General features: G+C 46.7%; 1 protein-coding gene across 1 annotated transcript; it reads right to left on the reverse strand.

Moving 5' to 3' along the window:
• Positions 1-17,024: 17,024 nt before the first annotated feature.
• LRRTM3 (leucine rich repeat transmembrane neuronal 3) lies at positions 17,025-19,322 on the reverse strand. Its single transcript, XM_085614826.1, has 2 exons — positions 18,945-19,322; positions 17,025-18,644 (listed from the first exon to the last, which is right to left on the reverse strand). Exons 1-2 carry the CDS (start codon positions 18,949-18,951, stop codon positions 17,116-17,118), a joined length of 1,536 nt encoding a protein of 511 aa, XP_085470952.1. The 5' UTR covers positions 18,952-19,322; the 3' UTR covers positions 17,025-17,115.
• Between the last annotated feature and the right edge of the window lie 3,263 nt (positions 19,323-22,585).

Consider the following 22,585-nt stretch of genomic DNA (forward strand, 5'->3'; position numbering starts at 1 on the left):
GCGGCGGACCTTTTCGTGGAAGACCTGATTGTTACCCATCTCCAGCCACGGGGGCTGAGTAAATTCTTTGCTGTGGAGAGGGCCCACAGGGTTCCCGGGGGAAGGCCTAAGGTCGGAGCCGCTCCGAGACCTCTCATTGCCCGGATTTTTAATTTTCGGGACAGAGACGCTATCCTGCAATCCTCCAGATTACAGGGACCGATTAGACTTGACAATATGGACATAAATTTTTATCCTGATTTCACCCCAGCGGTCCAGAAGCAGAGACTGAGCTTCCTCGGTGTCAAACGCCGTCTCCGGGACCTAAACCTCAAATACGCCATGCTTTTCCCAGCTAAGCTGCGAGTGGAGGTGGATGGTCGCACGCACTTTTTTGATCGTCCCGAAGCGGCCGGGGACTGGCTGGATACTCTGTCTGGGGATCGGGATCGGGGGGGCGGGGGGGAGCGGCGGGGGGAGAGGGCTCGCCGGATCAGGACTGAGGGACTAATATTAGGCCTCGCTTGAGACAAAAATGATGCCACTTTTGACCATACGTCTGTTCGCTTAAGTTCCCCTCCTATGGAGGTTGTGTGGGTTTTCTTGGGGGTTCTCCCTCCTCCTCTGGGGGTCTAGTTAGTTTAACTATCTATGGGGCGACAGGCACACTGCACGTTGGGGGGGCTGTTTGGGCTCATGCAGGGGTGCAGGGAGGGGGGAGTTCTGTTGGGGTGGGTGGGCAGGGATGGGGTGTGGTTCGTTATTATCACAAGGCAAACTTATTTTTGTGTTGGTTCTAAGGTGCTCTCGGGGGGACGAATGATGGTTTCTGTGTATGATGGGGGGTAGGGAATTAACTTTGTTGTCTTGGAACGTTAATGGACTGGGGGACAGGATCAAACGAGGTGTGGTCCTGCAGTTTTTGAAGCGACTCTCGCCCGATGTAGTCTTTCTGCAGGAGACACACCTTATTGGCAATTTCTTCTGTGCCATGAATCGGCGTGGCTACTGCCTCGTGGCCCACTCGGGCTTCACGTCAGGCTCAAGGGGTGTGGGTATCATGGTAAAGAACTCGCTCCCGTTAGAAATTGATGAGGTGCTCCACGATGATAGGGGACGTTACACTGTCTTGGTGGGGAGAATGGAGGGCAAAGTGGTTGTCTTTGTGTCAGTGTACGTCCCACCGGGGCTGCAGTCGACCACCTTTGCAGACCTGGGGCGCCTCCTCCTTGGCCTTCCGGGGGGGCTTCTGGTGGTGGGGGGGGATTTCAATGCGGTGGTTTCTGGGACTGTGGATCGTCACCCCCCTAGGGACCTCCCCCGGGCCCAGGCGTGGCTATCCGGCCTCTTGGACACACTGGGATTGGTGGACTGCTGGCGTTTAAAACATCCCACGCAGCTGCAGTACACTTTCCACTCGGGGGCCCATGGTAGTCTCTCCCGGCTTGATTATGTCCTTGTCCCGGCGGCCTATGTCGGGAGGGTGGGGGAGGTGCGCCATTTGGCACGGGGTATCTCGGACCACTCGCCGCTCCTGTTGCATTTCGATGTTTTTCCGAGGGGTGAGGGCAGGGTGGTCCCAATCAATTCCTGGTACCTGCGCGACCCCACCATTCGCGCTGACTTGATTAAATCCCTCCAGCGATATTTTGATGAGAATGTGGGGTCAGTGCCTTCGGCTATCTCCCTGTGGGAGGCCTTCAAAACAGTACTCAGAGGGGAGGCCCTATCCCTTATTTCCCACGCCCGGAGGCGCGAGCGGGAGGAGGTGACCCGGGTGGAGGCTGAAATAGCCGAGTTGGAGGGTAATCTAGAAGATGGGGTGACGGATGCTGCACTACATGTCCTCCAACTCAAACAGGCGGCTTATAGGGCCCTCGTCACGGAGGCGGCCAGGGGCCTTAGTAGAGAGCAACAGGGGCGACTGTATGATGTGGGTGATAAGGCTGGTAAATTGATAGCGTGGTTGGATAAAAAGGAGAGAGCGAATCGTGTGGTCCCGCTGATTGAGAAAACGAATGGTGTGTGTGTAACTGAGCCAGAAGAAATTGTCTCCTGTTTCGCGGATTATTTCCGCGAGGTGTATTCCCCGGTCTCTTCTTGCTCTGAAGAGGATTCCCGTGCCCTGCTCAGGGATATCGCGCTGCCGTCCCTTTCCGGGGAGGACAGGGTGTCGCTGGACGCCGCTCCCACCTCCGACGAAATCGCCCTCGCCATACGCTCGGTCGCTTCTGGCAAGGCCATGGGCCCGAATGGTATCCCTATCGAGTTGTATAAGTTGCGACCGGATACACTGGCGCCCCACCTCCGCGCAATGTTCCTGGCGGCCCACTCGCTGGGCTCCCTCCCGCTTGACCAACGTCTGGCTACAATCGTGGTGATCCACAAGGAGGGGAGACCTCGGGACCGGGTTACTTCCTATCGGCCTATCTCACTACTGAATGCGGAGCCCAAAATTCTCGCCAAGGTACTGGCCAATCGGCTGGTCGGGGTGGTGGGAGATCTGGTTCATCAGGACCAGTCCGGCTTTATTCCCCACCGCAACACAGCCCTTAACCTGCGGCGTTTGCATGGGGTGCTCGCGCGCGTCCCATTTATACGGGAACCGGCCATTTTGGCGTCCTTGGACGCCACCATGGCGTTTGATACGCTTGAGTGGCCATACATCTGGGCGATGCTTGCGAAGTTTGGATTTGGCCCAGGATTCATCAGCTGGGTCAAATTGTTGTACTCGGGCCCATTGGCGCAGGTGGTGGTGAACGGAAGAGTATCGGCCCCGATTGAGCTGGGCCGGGGCACGCGACAGGGCTGTCCCTTATCGCCGCTTCTTTTTGCGCTTGCCTTGGAGCCCCTGGCGGAGTGGCTGCGGTGGGAGTCTTCCATCCGTGGTCTCCGTTGGACCCCCGAGTATGAGGACCGCGTATCCCTATACGCTGATGACATCCTTCTGTACCTAGCCTCCCCACGTAAATCACTTATAGTGCTGGTTGATGTTTTACACTCATTTGGTCGTAACTCCGGTCTCGTCATCAACTGGGCTAAATCGTGCGTGTATGTTCTCTCTGGGGAGGCTCCTATTCTCCCGCGGGGCTGCCCGATCCAGATCGCCCCGCAGGGATTTCGGTACCTGGGTGTCTTCATTACTCTGGACCCGGAGGCCCGGTATGAACGCAACTTGCTTCCCCCCCTCCAGCGCCTGCAGGTAGATGTCGCACGCTGGCGGCGCCTGCCGCTTTCGCCGCTCGGCCGGGCGGCATTGTTCAAGATGATGTCTCTGCCGCGTTTCCTGTACGCTTTGCAGAACACTATGGACTTAGTCCCGGCGCGCTACTTCCGTGAGGTGGAGAGTCTGCAACGCCGCCTGTTCTGGGACGGGAGGCCGCGTATTGCCCTGGCGAAGTTGACGCTCCCATGGTATGACGGGGGGATTGCCCTCCCAGATATTAAACGGTACTATTGGGCCTCCCAGCTCGCTGCCATTAACCATGGCCTATACGGGCCCACCTTAAACCCGGCTTTCGAAATGGACAAGATGCTCCTGCCAGGTGGCGACTATAATCGAGCGCTCTATTCTAGCGCGCCCGACGCTCGTCTGACGGGCCCCACGCGTGTCATGGTGCAAGTGTGGCACGCAGCCAATGCAGCTATGGGGTGGAAGGACCGTTTGACCCGGGCGTCACCACTATACGCGTCTGAGCGGTTAGGCTCCCTATGGACCTCTAAGGGCTTTGAGAAGTGGGACATAATAGGTATCAGTAAAGTGGGGGATCTCTGGACGAGGGGAGGATTTAAAACGTTCGATATGCTGCAGACGGAATTTCAGTTGCAGGGCAGTGAATACTTTCGGTATTTGCAGGTCCGTCATGCGCTGGGCTCCGTCTTCTCGGACGTTGCCTCCATCCCGGAATATTCCCCCCTGGAGGATAGAATGCTGGATGGGCACGTCCCGGACAGCACGATCTCACTGATATACAAAAAGCTGATAAATGACGGCTCGGGCCTGTTGACTGCCCTTCGCGCGGCTTGGGCTGCCGACGGGCTGGAGTTGGACGACGAGGACTGGACCTCCGCGGTGGCCTCCCCGAAGGAGGTGGCCATACCGGCTCGCCTTCGCTTCGTCCAGCTCAAGATACTCCACCGGGTCTACATGACGGGGCCAAAGCTTCTGCGTATGGGCTATGCTGGAGATGGGTTGTGTAAGCGTGGGTGTGGTGCTTTGGGGACCTTTTTGCATTTTTTGTGGGAGTGCCCGGAGGTGGAGGGGTTCTGGCGTGGTGTACATGAGGTGCTGCGACTGGTTACGCATGTGGCGCTGTTGCCTGAAGCGAGGAGATGCCTGTTGAATGTGTGGGAACCGACTGATTACTCGGCGCCGCAGATGTGGTGGGTGACTCTGGGATACATGATAGCCAAGCGTGATATTGCTCAACTGTGGGGATCCCAGAGGCCCCCGACGGTCTCGGCCTGGAAAGAACACATGGACTGGTGCATGTTTCGAGAAAAGGTGGTGTATGTGGCGTGGGGTAAGCCTGGGACATGGGTGAAAGTATGGGGCCCCTGGAACGCCTACCGCGGGGGTATCTGTGCACCACCGTTGCTGCCTGATGCCTCGCCAGCCCCATCCCCCTAGTCGACTCATTCCCCCGCTGCCGGGCATTGGGTTCCCCCAGTCCTCGCTCTGCTCTCTTCCCCCTCTTTAGACTTCTGTGGATAGTTGGGATCCCCCCTCTAGGGGAGCACGTGCTGCTATTTCCGATTGTGAGTTGCCTTGTGGGTGTGGTTTTCTTGTTGTTCTTAATTTAAAATGAAACCGTATAGTGGGGTTTGGATGATGTGGCTTTTGACGTTGTTACCTCCTGAGCATGCTCCTCCGCAACACCACGTGTTCCATAAATGTATGTCGTATGTTCCTGTCATTGCTAGTGGCCGGCCGGAAGGTTGTAGGCCCATACTTGTATACTCTTGAGACTTGTAATAAACGGTTTAAAAAAAAAAAAAAAAAAAAATATCACATAAACCGTCTCTTGCACAGTTACCAGTTTGGCATCAGAACACGCTGCAGCATGAAGACTACTACCTTATACATTATAAACTATGCCCTCCTCACCATAGATGAAGATGATCCCTGCCTACTGATGAACCTCTCAGCTGCTTTCAACAAAATTGACCATCCTACCCTCATACACACCCTAGAGTCTCGAATGGGATTCTCCAGCAATCTCCATCACTGGTGCTCCTCCTACCTTTCCAACCACCTCCAGTTTGTTCTCATGGGCACCTTAAGATTCCAAGAGATCCCTAACACCTGCGGAGTCCCCCAGGGTTCTATGCAGTTTACTTTTATGTTCAGTTTCTACGTGGAGCCACTTAGTGCTCCTATCCAAGATAGCAGCATCAAGATTCACCAATATGGCGATGGTACATAATTGTACAAGAAAAACTCCTCTGCTTAACACATCCAATTCCTCAAACATTGCCTACACATATTCCAACCCTGGATATTCAGCGCCTACCTAAAGCTCAACCCAGCCAAGACAGAATTCTTGTTATTTCCCAAGAACAAGAAACAAGAAAAAGTACAAACCTGGCTCAATGAAATTAACCTTGACGGCTTCGAACTCCAACTTTTAGTGAATCCCAAGTCACTCAGATTCACCCTGGACTCTAACCTCGCCTTCAAGGAACACATTGACAAAAACACAAAAACTGCTTGGTACCAGTTCTCCCTTCTAAAGAATGTAAAACTATTTCTTCCAGGAAGCAACTTCGGAACTGCTGTTCAAGCCATCATACTCTCACATCTGAATGTTGGTAACGTCTAGGGAGGTATCGGCTCTGACTATTTGCTGGCCAATACTTTGGCTCTTTTTCATTGCAAATAGTGGTTTAGGAAAAGGGCATTCTAGGTTTTCAAGGAGGTGCCAGTTCTTCAAAACAATTTGTCTAAATTTGTTTGTGTCAGGGCCAAATGTTGATACGCACACTAACCTGTCTAGGGGTTTCTTCCCTTTGACAGTAAGGAGGGTTTCTCGTGGTGTGAATCTCGCTCTTTTTGTGGAGTGTCTGAGCAGCTTGTTGGGGTACCCTCTTTTTGTCATCTCATTACAAAAAGAGGTGGCATGTTTTTCAAATTCCGATACCATTGTGCAATTTCTCCTAATCCTTAATAGTTGCCCATAAGGTAGGTTTTCCTTGAGGCCTCTTGGATGTGCGCTTTTGTGGTGTAGTATAGTGTTCCTGTCTGTTTTTTTCTTATAAAGGGATGTTGTTAAACACTTGTCAAGGGGGGAGACCTCAATATCTAAGAATGTCATTTTTGTTGTACTCGATTCTACAGAGAACTTGATGTCTTGATGTCGGGCATTCAACCATTTGTGGAACGAATTCAATTCCATCTGGCTCCCCTGCCACAGGACCCAGATGTCATCGATGTATCGTTGCCATTGCAGTATGTTTCCTTGAAAGGGATTATTATCTTGGAGCCAATTTCTAAATATATAGATCATTTCTTGAAGCCTTTTATCAAAGATGTCCCGTCATATTTGCGTGACACTACAGATTTTATTACTAAGATTGAGGGCACCCCATTCGATGATCAGATACAAATAATGGCGACATTCGATGTCACATCACTCTACACGCAGATACCTCAGGATGAGGCGTTGCAAGTGATGGAGCTATACTTGGATAGCAGGGAGCGCCCACATAGGGTTCCCACCTCGTTCATATAACAACTGGCAGAGGTCACCCTTAAAAAGAGCTACTTCAGATTTGACGATCAGTTCTTTATGCAGGTAAAGGGCACCGCCATGGGATGTCCATATGCACCGGAGATGGCGGTGCTCTTCATGGCCCAATATGAAAAAAGGTACATAGAACAAAATAATCCCTTTCAAGGACACATACTGCAGTGGCAACGATACATCGATGACATTGGGTCCTGTGGCAGGGGAGCCAGATGGAAGAATTAGTTCCACAAATGGTTGAATGCCCGACATCAAGACATCAAGTTCTCTGTAGAATCGAGTACAACAAAAATGACATTCTTAGATATTGAGGTCTCCCCCCTTGACAAGTGTTTAACAACATCCCTTTATAAGAAAAAAACAGACAGAAACACTATACTACACCACAAAAGCGCACATCCAAGAGGCCTCAAGGAAAACCTACCTTATGGGCAACTATTAAGGATTGGGAGAAATTGCACAATGGTATCGGAATTTGAAAAACATGCCACCTCTTTTTGTAATGAGATGACAAAAAGAGGGTACCCCAAAAAGCTGCTCAGACACTCCACAAAAAGAGCGAGATTCACACCACGAGAAACCCTCCTTACTGTCAAAGAGAAGAAACCCCTAGACAGGTTAGTGTGCGTATCAACATTTGGCCCTGACACAAACACATTTAGACAAATTGTTTTGAAGAACTGGCACCTCCTTGAAAACCTAGAATGCCCTTTTCCTAAACCACTATTTGCAATGAAAAAGAGCCAAAGTATTGGCCAGCAAATAGTCAGAGCCGATACCTCCCTACCCAAACAAAAAAGTGATTTATTAACACAATGGAACTTGAAACCTATTGAAGGTCATCACAAGTGCGGCAATTGTGTTGCTTGCCACTCCACAATAGAAGGTACAGAATTCATCCACAACATCATCAGATGGAAACATCATGATTTCACTAATTGTAGAACCAAGAACGCGGTATACGCCATAGTTTGCCCATGTTATAAAATATACATAGGCAAAATAAACCAACAAGTCAATGCGAGAATCACACAACACAGATCACGAATAAGGAAAAAAGTGAACACTGCACCAATGGTAGAACATTTTTGGGAGAAATCTCACAGTGAAAACGACTTCAAATGGACTATACTGGCGGTCATTAAGACTTCTAAACATCAAATTGATATTGATGATGCGCTACTTAGAAAGGAGGCTTACCTCATCCTTAAGTACAACTGTACACTGACAGGTCTTAATTGTATGTCAGAGTGATCAAAAACGTAAAAAACAACTGCACCCAGAATGCTTTGCAATGGTTTTTCAAGGTACTAGGATCCTATTGGACAACACTCAGGAACTAGAACTCCCAAGCACATGGATACCATATTAGTTTGAACACCTAGAACGAACTCCATTGCTGGCCAAACAAAGAAGGAGTTGAAAGCAATTGCAGAATAGAGATCTAAAATGATGTAAGCGGAAAAAGATAAAAAAGATATGGCAGCAATAGCTTGCCAAAATAGACATAGAACGAGAACTAGTAACCGCGTTCTGAAATATATTTCCTGCAGAGTATGCGAGTGAAGTTAAAAAAGCAAGCCCCGTAATTGTAAGGAGACGCTGCAACAAAGATTTGAAACGCTGAGTGCACAGCAGGTCATGAATGCCCAGCCAGAAGGTACAATATATAACAAGTCCATACTGAGAGAAAAATAGTATAAGTCAAACTTTGTTCCTTTAATGCAAAGCGCACCATTAAGCCTGTTTATTGTTTATAGGGCTGCAACTGCCACCACACAACTTTGATTTAAAAAGAAAGAAAGGTAGGAGACAGCTGCCAACAGCATAAACATTTAAATAAAGCAATACAGATGCACAACAATGACGGTTTCTTCTGTTTCACACAGAACTACCGTCTACTGTGAACAATTACCTGCTGGTTTAAAATATGCAAAGAAGAGAGAGATAAATAAGAAGCCTAAGGTAAATGACTCAACCACTATTAATGAGACTAGTGAATCAAAGGCAAATAGAAAGGAGCCCCTTGTAATAATTGTTTTATGTCACATACTCTTACAGAAATCGCCATTGCTGTTTAAATACAATTGCCCTGATGAGTCTCCTGGTACTTCACGCCCAGGAACAGAAACGCGTCGGCAGATAAATATACAGAGGGTCACTGAATTAAACTTGTGATCAGAGAGAAAAATCTCCAGTTTTTCACAAAAATCTAACGTGCCCTGTATAAGTTTGGATATCGAATATAGACATTAAAGAGTCTTAAGAATCATAACCGAAAGCATACCACCAATAGCGATATATGTATTGGATGTCTTTTTTGTTAAAATGTTTTTTCATGTAAAAAGTGTTTGTGATATATGTTGTATTGCACATTTATGTCTTATTTAAGTGTGTTTGCTAAATAGTTTCGAGAATAGCACATTTATGTTTTAATTGTGTTTGTAAATTGATTTGAGAACAAGGATGTATTGATATGACACGACACGTCTTTTTTCAGATTGAAAGAAATAACTAAGAATAAAAAATAGTGATAATAAAAAGGTGAAAACAAATACACCAGTTCAAACTAAAATCAATGGGTTTGGCTATTTAGCAAAGACTTTTAGCTTTCAAAATATTGCGAGTCACAATTACATTCTTTTGTAACAAGTTATAATACGGCCCTGCTTGTGCCTCGCCCCCTTGGGCCTAACTCCTCTCTTTTTCCTGATAAAACATGATTGAGCATATACTTGTATAGGACAGGATGGAAAAATAAAAAAGTGAAATGTAGAAGGATAAATAGGTGCTAATGGTTCATGATAGACCACACAAAATTGCATTTTCTGAACTACCAGTATCGCCTATGGATTTTTAGATGTAAGGGAAATTGGGCTAAATAATGAACATTTTTGCTGTCATATTCTCAAAATTATCTTAGGACAACTGAACTTGCAACACAACTGTGGGGGGTTATGATTGAATGATAGACTATGAAAGTACTGGTTATTTCATAAGTGCCATTTTAAAGCCTGTGATTTTTGGGGGGCAAAAGTGTATGAAAAGGCACTGTAAAATACATTAGTTGACCCAAGCCCTCCGAGAGACTCGCTGCCTGCAATTCCGGTCAGGTGTTACATCTCGCCATTATTAAAGATCAGCAGACTCCACTGATCAGCTTCAAATCTTAACTTCTCTGTCAGTTCCCTCTTCCGCCATTTCTTGCAGCAGCCTTCGCCAGCAATCCAAACTTGTGCAGTTCGTCCTCTTACACTGCTCTCTCTCGCAGTGCCCTTAGCCATGCTCTCTTTTAGCGTCCACTCCTTCACTGCAAGGCAGATGTTACATATGTCCAAGATCAGGAACTGCACCTCAGACCCCAATAGGAAATGTGACAGTTAATCCCAGCTGCCTGATACACCTGAACCATATTAAAAGAATGAGGGAAATATATCTAGGCACATGGCATTGCAAATCTTACTGTAAATAAAAGGTGTTAGAATTAAATAATTAAATGGTCCTCAAGTTTACAAGCTTGAAAGGGTGAAATGAAATTTCAGGATTTAAACTTGGGACTTGCAAAATTGAAGGATTTAAACTTGCGACTTGCAAATCACAACAGATGTTAGACGCAATCTTTAGACTACCTGAGTCACACTGCAAGGTGAATAAGATATAATTTTTTAAAACAATCTTCAATGGCTAAAAAAACGAGGGACCCTCAAATAAACTGGCTCGGAAAATCTAAATGGAGGATACAAAAAACAGCCAACCAAAAGTAGAATTAACAACAGCTGACATTAAATCCTAAAACAAACAAAATATACAGTTTGCAGCATGACGATCCATTTTCCAGTCAAAATTTGAAAATTTAGAACAAACACTATTTGGGTCATTTAAGATGGGCACAAAAACTGCAATATCTAAATTACAATTCAGCCAGGTGTCATCTGAGTTTGTGTCTCAGATTTACAGATTTGTGCACAATAAATAAATGGCACACTCAAATTGTTTTTACACCAGTTTCGTGCATGAGAGATTTCTGTATTTCACCTTTTAGTGTATGCTATAAACCCTAAAAGCGAGTGATCCAATTTTTCACAGATCTGCCTCGGCAGTATTGAAAAAAAACAGGCACAAACAATATTTGCACCAGTATTTGAACTACCACTAGTGTTTCAATCTCGCCTAACAACTAATGCATGTGACTTCTTCTTGATCTCCTAGTATAGACCAAGATGATTCGCACCTGCGTCAAAATAAAGATGTTCTAACCAAATTTTAATAATTATCAAACAAGCATGAAGATGGCGACCAAAATTCTGCTTTTGGTTTCTTTGATCACTGTGGCTCCTGAGAAATAAAAATTGAGGGCAAGTTTAACGGGCAAAAACAAACACCTTTTTTCTCTGGTGTCAAGTAACTTAGAATTATTGGCATATCAAAAGAAATATAAAGTCTAACACACTCACAGAGAATGGAAGATGAGGAGTGAAGTGGCTGAACCAGCTGTGGATAGTACTAGGAGCTTATTGCTAATTATCCTACCAAGAGAATACAACATGGAAAATGATTACTTACCAAATAATCATCACTACTCTGATTACCCTACCTTGTCCTGATACTTACAACATGATGTGTACCCACCTCCCCACAGGCATCATACGACTTTGACAAAATTATAAAGAGATCTATTCCTCCTTCTCTATGCACTCCTACATGCCCCTCCCCACCATCATGGAACATACAGGGGAAGGACACCAGAACCACACATCCTGATAATACCAAGCATTAGGGACTGAGCTCACAACAACATGGAGGGAGAACAGGGCATAAATACTAGGATGAAGTAACTGGAGAATTAAAGATTACTGATAAGTAATTGATGCATTACCATCTCAGCCCCTCCTCATCTCAGTCCCTACAACATGAGGATATACCAATCACACTAAACCCCAAAGCAAAGTAAGATGTCTGTACAAACTACACACAAACATCTGACAGCAAGAAACCAAAGTCACAAAAAATATCAATGTTGACCGACAAGTTCTGACATAGACAGCCAAAGGCCACACTGAGCCCCACCAACCAAGGGAAATACTAGACAATCCAGAGAACCAGAGACAGACTTTCCACACAAAACCGCCAAGCTCAGCAGGTAGCACAAGGTAAATCCAAAACCAACTAGCTCCACAACAAAGTAATGGGATAACGGCCAGGGTAGGGAGCCAAAGAAAGACTTCCGTCCACCCGCATTCCACCTGGCAAAGCCCCCAGAGCAAGCACAGCCAAGCGTGACAAGGCACCATGGACAACCACATGTCAAACCTCATATTAAAAGGTGAAGGCGAAGGCCAGACAACATGACCAACAAGAGACAGAGCCACGTCCAGCAAGGAGTACATATAGAATCCAGAGTGGCCAAAGTTAACAAATCCTTCTTGTCTGACCTGGCAAAAATGGTCAAGAGAATGAGGGGTCAAAGCGCAAGACTCAAAAATAGCAGAGAAGGACACCTAGAGTCCCATGTACAGCAGCACGCTTCCCTGCCTCAGACAGTGTGGTGTAGAGAGACACCCTTCCACCAGACATAACAGTCACAGACACTCAGCCTGGAGCAACAACAAGAAGGCGCACAACAGTTGAAGAAACCCAAGGTAGTACACCTGAGGCCACACAGAAAACCCAATAACAGGCACATAAGGGACAACATCAGGGACAGGAATGGCCCAGGACCTCTAAACCTGGAAACAGGCCCAGACAGGTGTTTGAGTACACACCATCAAGTTTATCAAAGGGTACCTAGAGGATTGTAGGGAGACAGGCCACGACCAAGAACAGAAATAGGAGGCAAGAAGGCATTGCACACAGGAAGGAGACAGGAAAACCACACAAAGGAAGAAAGCCAATCACTTAAGAACCTACCTCAATGCTCAAAAAACAAATGTGAGGTACCAAAAAAGGGGGAAAGAAAACCGACAATGAAAAACCACAGCAATAAAACACACAGACTTGGAGAACTCAGAGAGAGGAACCATAAAGACCATAGGTCAACCAAACCCTCCCACCTCCAAAACGCACAGGAGCCACACAGCCCAGGTGGCACACCAAAGCCCATGAAAGGAAAGCCAAAATGTAAATCTCAAGAGACCAAAAACACCTCAAACAATATCAACAGGGCGCACCTGGCTACCACAACAGGTAAAGAATGGCACCGGCCAACCCTGTATGGCACAAGGGAATGGCTACCATGCAAGAAGAGTCCCAAATGTTGAAGAAAATGACAGATTAACCCAGTAATAGTAAGCAGCATTCCAAGAAGGAAAGCATAAAAGCCATCCCAATGAACAAAGGCGCAATTTCCCTGTAACATCCCAAAGAGAGCAGGTCCAATGCCTAAGCAAGCACATCAAAAGAATGGCGGTCTACCACTGTAACTCTTTGCCCAACTAAAAGAGAAGGCGAAGAGGGGACCAACAGTCATACCAGAATGAGAGCTATCCAAGACAAAGATGGCCAGAATGCAGGGACAGCGCAATTTCAAAGTTCAAACCCCACAAACCATAGTAGAGGGTAATGCCAGGCAAAAAATGAGTTGTATCCAAAGGGCAACCCCACAAACCCCAAGTCCAGCAGGGATCACAAAGTGAAGCTCAAAGCCAGTCAGTAAAGGTGGGGTACACAACTGATCAATGGAGGTTGTACCCATAACCAAATGCAGAGCCAGTATACCAGCCTAGGATCTCACGGGCAGAAACCTGAGGGTGGAGGGTGGTACAAAACCTAACTCACACCCAGGGATGTGAGCTAGTAGCAAAAAAACTCAGAACCTCACAACACAACCTCAAGCCCATCATGGAACCAGGTATTCCAGGCCACTCATAAGAAGAAGATCAGCAGAGTCCCAGCAGGGAGGCAGAAGCACAGAAGAGAATCAAAGGCTTGGAGTCAGGTCACCTAGCTTCGGGGGAAGCTCTTGCCCTACAAGCATTGCACACCATAGCAAGGAGCCAAGAAACAGAATGCCATCATATGAAGACCCCAAATAGCCATCTACAAGGCACAGATTCATGCCAGTGATACAAGAAGGCATAGTGAAATGGGGTACACAGCTCAGAAGCCAAAGGACAGCAGGAAAATAGCAAGCCATGACAAGAAGCAACCCCCAAAGACATCAATTTGCCCAGCAATGAGGCATGGTGAATCCATCACGGGAGCCAGAGCAGGAGCACCGCCAGTTGCGCGCCCCCCTCCATGGTGAGCAACAAAGCGCTCACAAGGCAACCCCGTCTACCCACGACTTCACAACTGGGGGTCTCTTCTTTCCAGGTCCTTCACTATCTCTGGACCTTCAACTTACAAAGCTGGTGATGTATATAATTTTTATGGCACTGGCCTTGTAGTAGTGTAAGAGTTTTGAGCACTTTCTCTTTGGACATCGGTCCTGAAGAATTGCCGAGTGACCCGTTAGGGGCAACAGGCAAGAAACATGTCGACCACGCACACGTACTAGACCCTGTGGATCATTATATATCCATACAGGGCCCACACATTTTAACTAGGGTAGCACACCCCGTGAATAAAATTAATTCCTCAGGGCAGTGCTAGACCTATTTTAGACCACCCTTCACACTCGCTCACTACACAGTTCACTCACCCTCATGCACCAAATGGCCGTCTATTAAAAGATCTCCGGCAAAGAGCCCCTCTGTGGGAGCCTGTCGGGCATTGCAGCGCCGGCCCGATGAGGAGCACTGCCCAATGATGAAGCATGACACCTTGCTAGGTGTGTGAGGGCATTCAATAAGAGACTTGTTCCTTCCCCTCCACTCCCCTTGAGGAACTGCACACTCTGTTGTCTCTCATGGTGAATCAATACCCATACAAAGAGCCTCCAAGACAAGGATCTAGGGTACAAATACAAAAAGTCATAGCTCAGCATTACGCAAAGCTGAAAGCCCAGTCACAGTCCACATCACAGGAATAAAACATAGGGTTAACCACAAGGCCCCAGCTAAGGTCAATGAGCCAGTGGATCAGCCAGAACTCTTGTTGGGCAGACACCCAAGAGTAAGGGCAAGGATAGGTTTCATGATCTATCTAACACCAGTTTGAGGAGAGAATTCAAAAGAAAAGCATCCCACCGCAGTCACACCACCGACCTGAACCACAGAAAGGCCAAGAAAGAGACATAAATACGGGCAACATTCCTACACCAGGAACTGGACAATGGACGACTATCACATCACTGGCCACCATAGGAGGCTACATTAAATGCGAAGACAACGACAAATCATCACATCAGATAAACAGGAGAAAAGAAATCCAACAAGGAAGGTGCCACAGACTCTACAACTCAAGTGCAGCAGCATGGACCCTAGGTGGCCAGAGCAACACACACGAAAAGCTGCCAAGAAAAAGGGAGAACAAAGGCCCAAAACAACCCAACACACCCAGCAAACAACCACAAGCAAGTAAAATGAAGGCAGCCACAGAGAGAATGTACCATATATACTCCAGTAGTCTCATTTGTGCCATCACCCATGTCTTTGACCACCGTGTGCCAGGATGGGGCCACTGGGAGAGCTGAGATCATTGCCCAGTGCCACTGAGACTGTTGGGGCAGCTTCCAGTACAAATGAGACTGTGGGCTGTGGCCCTTGTCTGTGAACCACGTACACCAGGAGGGGGCCACTGAGACCGTTAGTGCCATCACCCAAAGGATCCAACCTGAAGCAGTCCTCTGATCCTTGGTCTAGCAGGAAGGCAGACACTGGGCCCAGGCACCAAATTAAAAGTGACCCCAATTAGCGAATTAGATAGCAAAATAAGTGGCCGCATTTGCAAATCAGGGCAGGTTTAAACATATAAACACAAGCCGTATACGTTTTTTGAAAGGTATAGGAGCCTACATGCAGTTGTGCTTACTGCAGGCAATAGTTGTGGTAATATCTGAGAAATCAACAATAAAGACCAGTCCATCGGACCAGAAAACATGCTCATAAACAGCCAAGAATACAGCACATACATTATCCTGTAAAACCAGTTCTGCAGGCATTGCCAAATTCCAGCCCTGAAGATTAGAGGAGGTATTTTTCATTTTAGCTATATATCTGGTGGTGTCTTGGGGCTGGTGCTCACACCTCATAGAGCAATTGATGAGGTGATGATGAACTAACTCAGGACACCTGACCAGTTAATCTGTCACATAATTGCAATAGTCAGAACGCTCTCTCTCTGTACTGCACCTTCGTGTCTAATTTTAGGGGTGGTTTTGTTGGGGGTGGAGAGACTTTGGTGAGGTTTGTTTTTAGATTCCTTTAAAGACATTTTCTGTTTAATAGGCTGCATTGTATCAATTTAAAGAAGGCATCGAAATGTAAATAAATTGTCTCAATAAAAATGTAATACTTCTGTGCTTTAGCCTAATTTTCTTGCTCGTGTTTCATCATTAAGTTTAATTAAGAATATCTAATTATTCGATCTTGTGTGTGTATTACCACCACGTCCTCTATAGCTTGTGTCTCTATGGACGCCTTTTTCTTTTATATTACATTGGACACATAACAACTGTTCATCCACTGTATGTTACTGAGCAGCGCAGCAACAGCACGGGTTTGCTTATTTAGGTTTTTTATACAATGTTAGGTAACTTAAAAAATACGATTCACTTCTTTTCATTCTTCTTCAAGCTGCAGTAGGGTCATATCATAGAGACTGACAACATGCAGTTCTGTGCTACAAAATGGAAGATGAAGCATCGTCACAAAAAGATTGCCCATAGTGCGCCTGACACAACAGCTACCTGCAGCGTTGCTATAACATACTACAATTGAAGGGAATCAAAAATACAGAGGGCGTAAAATAAACAGTTACAAAACGGAAGGCAGGGTGTCTGAAAGGGACTCAATTTTTGTCTAATCCAAGATTTGTTCAAACCTGATAAACAAATCAAATGACTTTGTTGTATTTCACAGCATGGTACCTTATTTAAGTCTGCATTTCATGATGATTATCATTCACTTAGAAATGATATTCAAGAGACTGTTACGTTCCTGTATGTTATCAGTTTTTAGAGCTTCATTTGGATACAGGGCACATTCTAACTGATGTCAGTAGAGTATTTTTTTTCTTAGACCAATCTAGATTTTTAATAAAATCAGAACAAAACCAACTGCCACATAATACAATTTGCACAGTTTTTAAGATAGGGTTCACACTTCGCAATAGTTGTAGAATTTGAATTAAATTAAGCAAGAAGTGTATGAGAGTACATATCTCAACATCATCAGAACATATTATGTGAACGGGTTCACATATAGAAAATAATACAGTTCACACTGTAGCCACTGCAGTTCATTGAACACACTGGATATCCAATTTGTAAAATTGTTCTTAGTTGCAAATGTCATACTACACATTCTCTAGCACCTGATTTATTGTATATGCAGGCTCCTGTTTCATTCGGTAACATCTCACTGCTGCCGCTGGGAGGTTTATAATTTATAAACAATTCTTGTTTTGAAGTAATTTGTTCTATGATCTGTTTTTTTATGTTACTTTGCTTACTTGCGAAGGCTCGATGCTGCAGCTCTGTTATACTTGAAGGATAACTCTTCCATGACACATAGATAACAAGCAGAATAATAAGAATCGACAGGAAGAATGCCACGCTGCCTGCTATTACCTTGTGTACAGAGATGTGCTCCGTGTTTAGATCGACGTCAGAACCAGATTCTATGACTCTAATGGTGGGGAAAGCAGAGTATTTTCTTTCGTGATCATGTACTGAGAGTTTGGTTTTAGAAGTTGGCTTTAATCCTCCTCTTGTAAAATTCAGCCTTTCTGCTGTACTTTTGCCACAAATGCTATAGTTCTTTACCGCGTCTATCACGCTCACGCCTTGCAGCTCTTTTGGGCAGGCACATATGATCGTGTTCTTCCTTAGACCTCTAAAACCTTTGAGCCATTTAACAAGTGAACATATATTTTGACTACATTCCCAAATATTTCCTGCAAGGCTGATATCTGTGAGTGAGGTCCAGGAGACTAAGATTTCCTGTCCAATAAATGTGAGCTTGTTAGAGTCCAGGTTGAGGCGCTGTAGATTGGGCACACACTGGAACACACTAGGACCACTGAAAGCTTCAATTGCATTTCCAGACAAATCAAGTTTTTTCAACGAATTCCAGGTCCAGGACGCAGTTTGTCCTAGAAAGCTGATTTTATTCCACTGCAAATACAGGTTTTGAAGATTAGATAAACGAGGGAAAAGGGCCAGATTGAGTTTTGATAACTGATTGTGTTCAAGATGAAGTTCTTTCAAATTGATCATGCCAGCAAAAGCATTTCTGGCTAAACTACGAATGCGATTGTATCCCAGGTCCAAAAGTTCTAGGTTTCGACAGTCTTGAAATATTCGCACAGGAATAGTTCTCAGTAAATTTGACCGTAGATGTAAATTCTGTAGCTTCCTTAATCCTCTGAACTGTTCAGACACAAGAGACTGCAGCTGGTTGTAAGACAAATCCAGGTTTCGTATATTTGTCACTGGCCTGAAGGTATTGTTGATAAAATATGAGAGTTTATTGGAACTCAGTATCAATTCTTTTATTCTGTATATTCCACTGAACGCATTTTCTTCAATATTGTTTATATGGTTATGGTCAAGGTACAGCCAGGTCAACTGATTAAGACCTTTAAACTGATCATATTTTAGTTTTTGAAGACTGTTATATCGGAGGGATAACCCTAAACAAGCAGCAAATATACTCGAGGGTATTTCCTCCAGATTTTGAGATTCACAATATGCCATTTTGCCTTCACATCTACATGCTCTAGGGCATCCTCGGTCAGCAGAAGTGATTGTCAGTAAAACAATATGAACTAATACCAGAGCTACGGTTGATCCACTCAGTATTCTAAATAATTGGAAACCTGAAAATAAAAATAACTTGCAAAAGTTATATCTCAATAAATACATTTTCGATATTCTGCACACGTTAAAATGCAAGTTTTTAAAACTCTACGATACAGTTTATAAACGCCATTGCCATTCGATAGATGCTCACGTTTATGTAGAACAAGAAATAGTCATTATACTTTTTTTTTAAATCAAATCACAGCAAATATATATATAACTTATATTATATTTATAACTGAATGACTGTAAGAGTGGTAGAATACAAATAGGTGCACATACAGAAAGAAGCTAAGGTAAAAATGAAGCCAACATACCCATCATTTGCCGTTTTTAATATTCCCTTGAATCTTTTCTTGCTTAGGCTGCCATATCAGCCACTGTCAGCTGCACTGCAGTGAATCAGGTCTGAATGATATCCAAGAGGATAAAATGGTACCCCTCGGAAACAAAGCGATGTTGCAACATTAGTATTTAGCAGTCATGCAGAACGATAATGAAATCTTGCAGAAATCCAAGTGTCAGCTTCCGTCTGGTAATATGATCGTTTTGGGTTTCCTGTTGTCTAATATCAGATTTCTAATCATCATTTTATATTAAAAGATGCTGTATCTGTAGTAAATCCAACCAGTAGCACCAAATCACATTGGATTGCATAGGTGTCAAGCTTCTATTTCAGCTCCAGTTCTTTTGGAAACCTGTTTGACGGGCGACAGAATGCGTCTTTACAATGAACACGTCATGCTCGCTTCAGCTCCTCTTACGGGTGCTTTGGTTTCTGTGACTACAGCCTTTTGTGAATCTGCCACCAGTGGCGGAGAAGAGTATTACGGAAGTGGATGATGTAACCGCTCTTGACTAGGACATGGGGAATGAGAGCATACGATTCAATATTCAAATAATATATTTGTTGGTTTCCAAAGTATATGATGAGTCCTAAAAAAATGATGTGCTTACAGTGTAGACACTAGGAATCACATGAAACGATGCTAATATGATTAAAACACCGACTTGTGGTGTTATTACTTTAAACGTAGGGGCACATTTATCAAGCGTTTGAGCCAGCTTTGCGTCACATAGCATTACGCAAGGCTGGCACAAGCAGTCATATTTAAAAAAAATGACACTTCTACATGAATGCGTTGTTTTTTAAGTATTGTGTGGCGCAAAAGCTGTGCCGAATCCTGCTGTGTCACTCAGGAACAATATATGCAAGATAGGCATTCCTTTGCAAAATCCAACAGTAAGGCCATGGGTACTCACAAACTTTCTCTCTTGGGCCAAATTTACAGTGTGGTTTGTGGCCGAGGGCCGCACCGGTGGGGGCGAGGTCAGAGGGGGAGGGGCGGGGCTAAAGCAAAAAGAAATTGAGACCATGAGGTTGAACACAGGTCCCTGCAGCAGACGCCTTCGTCCACTGAGCCACCAGACCGGCATACACACATCTCTCTCTCTCTCCCTCTTCCCCTCCCTCCCCCTCCCTCTCTTCCCCCTCCCTCTCCTTCCCTCTCCCTCCCTGTCTCTCTCCCTGTCTCTCTCCCCGTCTCCCTCCCTCTGTCGCCCTCCCTCCGTTAACCTCCCTCTGTCGCCCTCCCTCCGTCGCCCTCCTCCCTCTGTCTCCCTCCTCCGTCTGTCTCCCTCCTCCCTCTGTCTCCCTTCTCCCTCTCTGTCTCCCCCTCTGTCTCCCCCTCCCTCTGTCTCCCTCTCTGTCTCCCTTCCTCTGTCTCCCTCTCTCTGTCTCCCTCTCTCTGTCTCCCTCCCTGTCTCTCTCCCTCCCTCTGTCTCCCTCCGTCTCTCTCCCTCTATCTCCCTCCCTGTCTCCGTCTCCCTCCCTGTTTCCATCTCCCTCCCTGTCTCCGTCTCCCTCCCTCTGTCTCCCTCCCTGTCTCTCTCCCTCCCTCTGTCTCCCTCCCTCTGTCTCTCTCCCTCTGTCTCTCTCCCTCTGTCTCCCTCCCTCTCCCTCTGTCTCTCTCCCTCTGTGTCCCTCTCCCTCCCTCTCTCTCCGTCTCCCTCCCTCTGTCTCTCTCTCTCTGTCTCCCTCCCTCTATCTCTCCCCGTCTCTCTCCCTCCCTCTCCCTCTGTCTCCCTCCCTGTCTCCCTCTCCCTCCCTCTGTCTCCCTCTCCCTCCCTCTGTCTCCCTCCCTCCCTCCGTCTCACTCCCCGTCTTCCTCCCTCTCCCTGTCTCTCTCCCTCCGTCTCCCTCCCTCTCCCTCTGTCTCCCTCCGTCTCCCTCTCTCTCCCTCCGTCTCCCTCTGTCTCTCTCTGTCTCCCTCCCTCCCTCCGTCTCCCTCCCTCCGTCTCTCTCCCTCCGTCTCTCTCCCTCCCTCCCTCTGTCACGCTCCGTCTCCCTCCCTCTGTCTCCCTCTCTGCCTCCCTCTCTCTGTCTCGCTCTGTCTCCCTTCCTCTCCCTCCCTCTGCCTCCCTCCTTCTCCCTCCCTCTGTCTCCCCCAGACTGCGCCTCTCTGTCTCCCTCTCTCTGTCACCCTCTGTCAACCTCTGTCTCCCTCACTCTGTCTCCCTCTCCCTCCCTCCGTCACCCTCTGTCATCTCACCCTGTGTGTGTGTATGTCAGCCCTCAGCCCGGGCTGAGACAGCTTCCCAGCATGCACAAACACAGCCGCACCCGAGTACTTCACAGTCTTTAAAAGACCATTTACATGTTAATAAAGCTTTGTTGTATTTCACCTCTTAGGCCCCTGCATCTCCACTTTGACAATCACTGGAATCCCCCGACCCCCACAGAGCAGAGTCTCAGAGTCCGGGCTGCTGCAACCGGCAGTGTTTGCTAACACTATTTAATTTTTTTTTTTTAAAACACAGGTAGGATGTCTGCAAGGTCCGCGGGCCGCCAAGAAAGGCTTGCCGGGACGCTGGCGGCCCGCGGGCCGTACTATGAGTAACCGTGAGTCAGGCAGTGATATTTATAACACTGCGTCATGCATCGTGTACAATTGCCACGTAGAGCTAAAAATATGACAGAATTGCTGAGCATCGGTAACCTAGGCGTAGGAAATGACACAGTGGCTGTAGTACAAATTCCCCACCATCACAGAACACTTTAGGAAGCTCAACTACACCATGGAGGTTGTTACACTGCAATTGGGAGTAGCTCAGTGACAACCATGTAGGCAGCGAAGGAGGAAGGAAAATATTTTATCCGCCAATGCATATCCCTCATTGACCTCAGGGAGGAAGTGGTCATACAGTTTTACAGATTGAAGAGGCAAAGAATTGCTGGAGAAGATGGGGCCAAATCTGTCACAAGTCGCTCCACCTGGGGGCTGAATTGTGGGACTTTCCGTGTTTTAAAAAGCTTTCAGACCCTGACTTTCAGCCTTTTGGATGCTACTTGGAAATGGCCATCCATTCCCAATCCATGCTGCTTTTGGAGGAAGCCAGCCTGCCATGCCGTAAACCCCGGTACCTGCTCACTGATTCATCTCCACCGCTACAGGCCAACACTGCGGTGCAGCAGGAAACACAAAACCTGAGCTGTCCGGACCGCCGGGTATCATCGCAGGCTGCACACCCGCTCAGCAGCTTAAGGTGCCACTGACTCCCAAAAGTCACCATCCCGTGGCAGGGTGCCTGTGCCGGCCACAATGCTCCAGGTGCCTCTAACCCTGTGCAAGCCCAGTCAGCGCCACATGGTGGCAGGCCCGTGACGGACGCAAGGCCTCTGGTGCCACTAACCCTGTGCAAGCCCAGTCAGCGCCACGTGGTGGCAGGCTCGTGACGGACGCAAGGCCTCGGGTGCCACTAACCCTGTGCGTAACAACTCATGGGCCCTTTATGATTGAGAACCATGGAGCGTCCGTCATTCAGTCACCACCGGCAGAGGGGAATGTGACGTTGTCGGCCCCTTATGTTGCCAGAGTCACATGGCCTGTAACACCTGTGCTGGATGGGTGTGGTGTGCGTGCAAACCTGCCCTCAGGGAGAGGCTGTGACATGCTGA

The sequence above is a fragment of the Triturus cristatus genome, chromosome 1_2, assembly GCF_964204655.1.
Source record: "Triturus cristatus chromosome 1_2, aTriCri1.1, whole genome shotgun sequence".
Taxonomy (NCBI): Eukaryota; Metazoa; Chordata; class Amphibia; order Caudata; family Salamandridae; genus Triturus; species Triturus cristatus.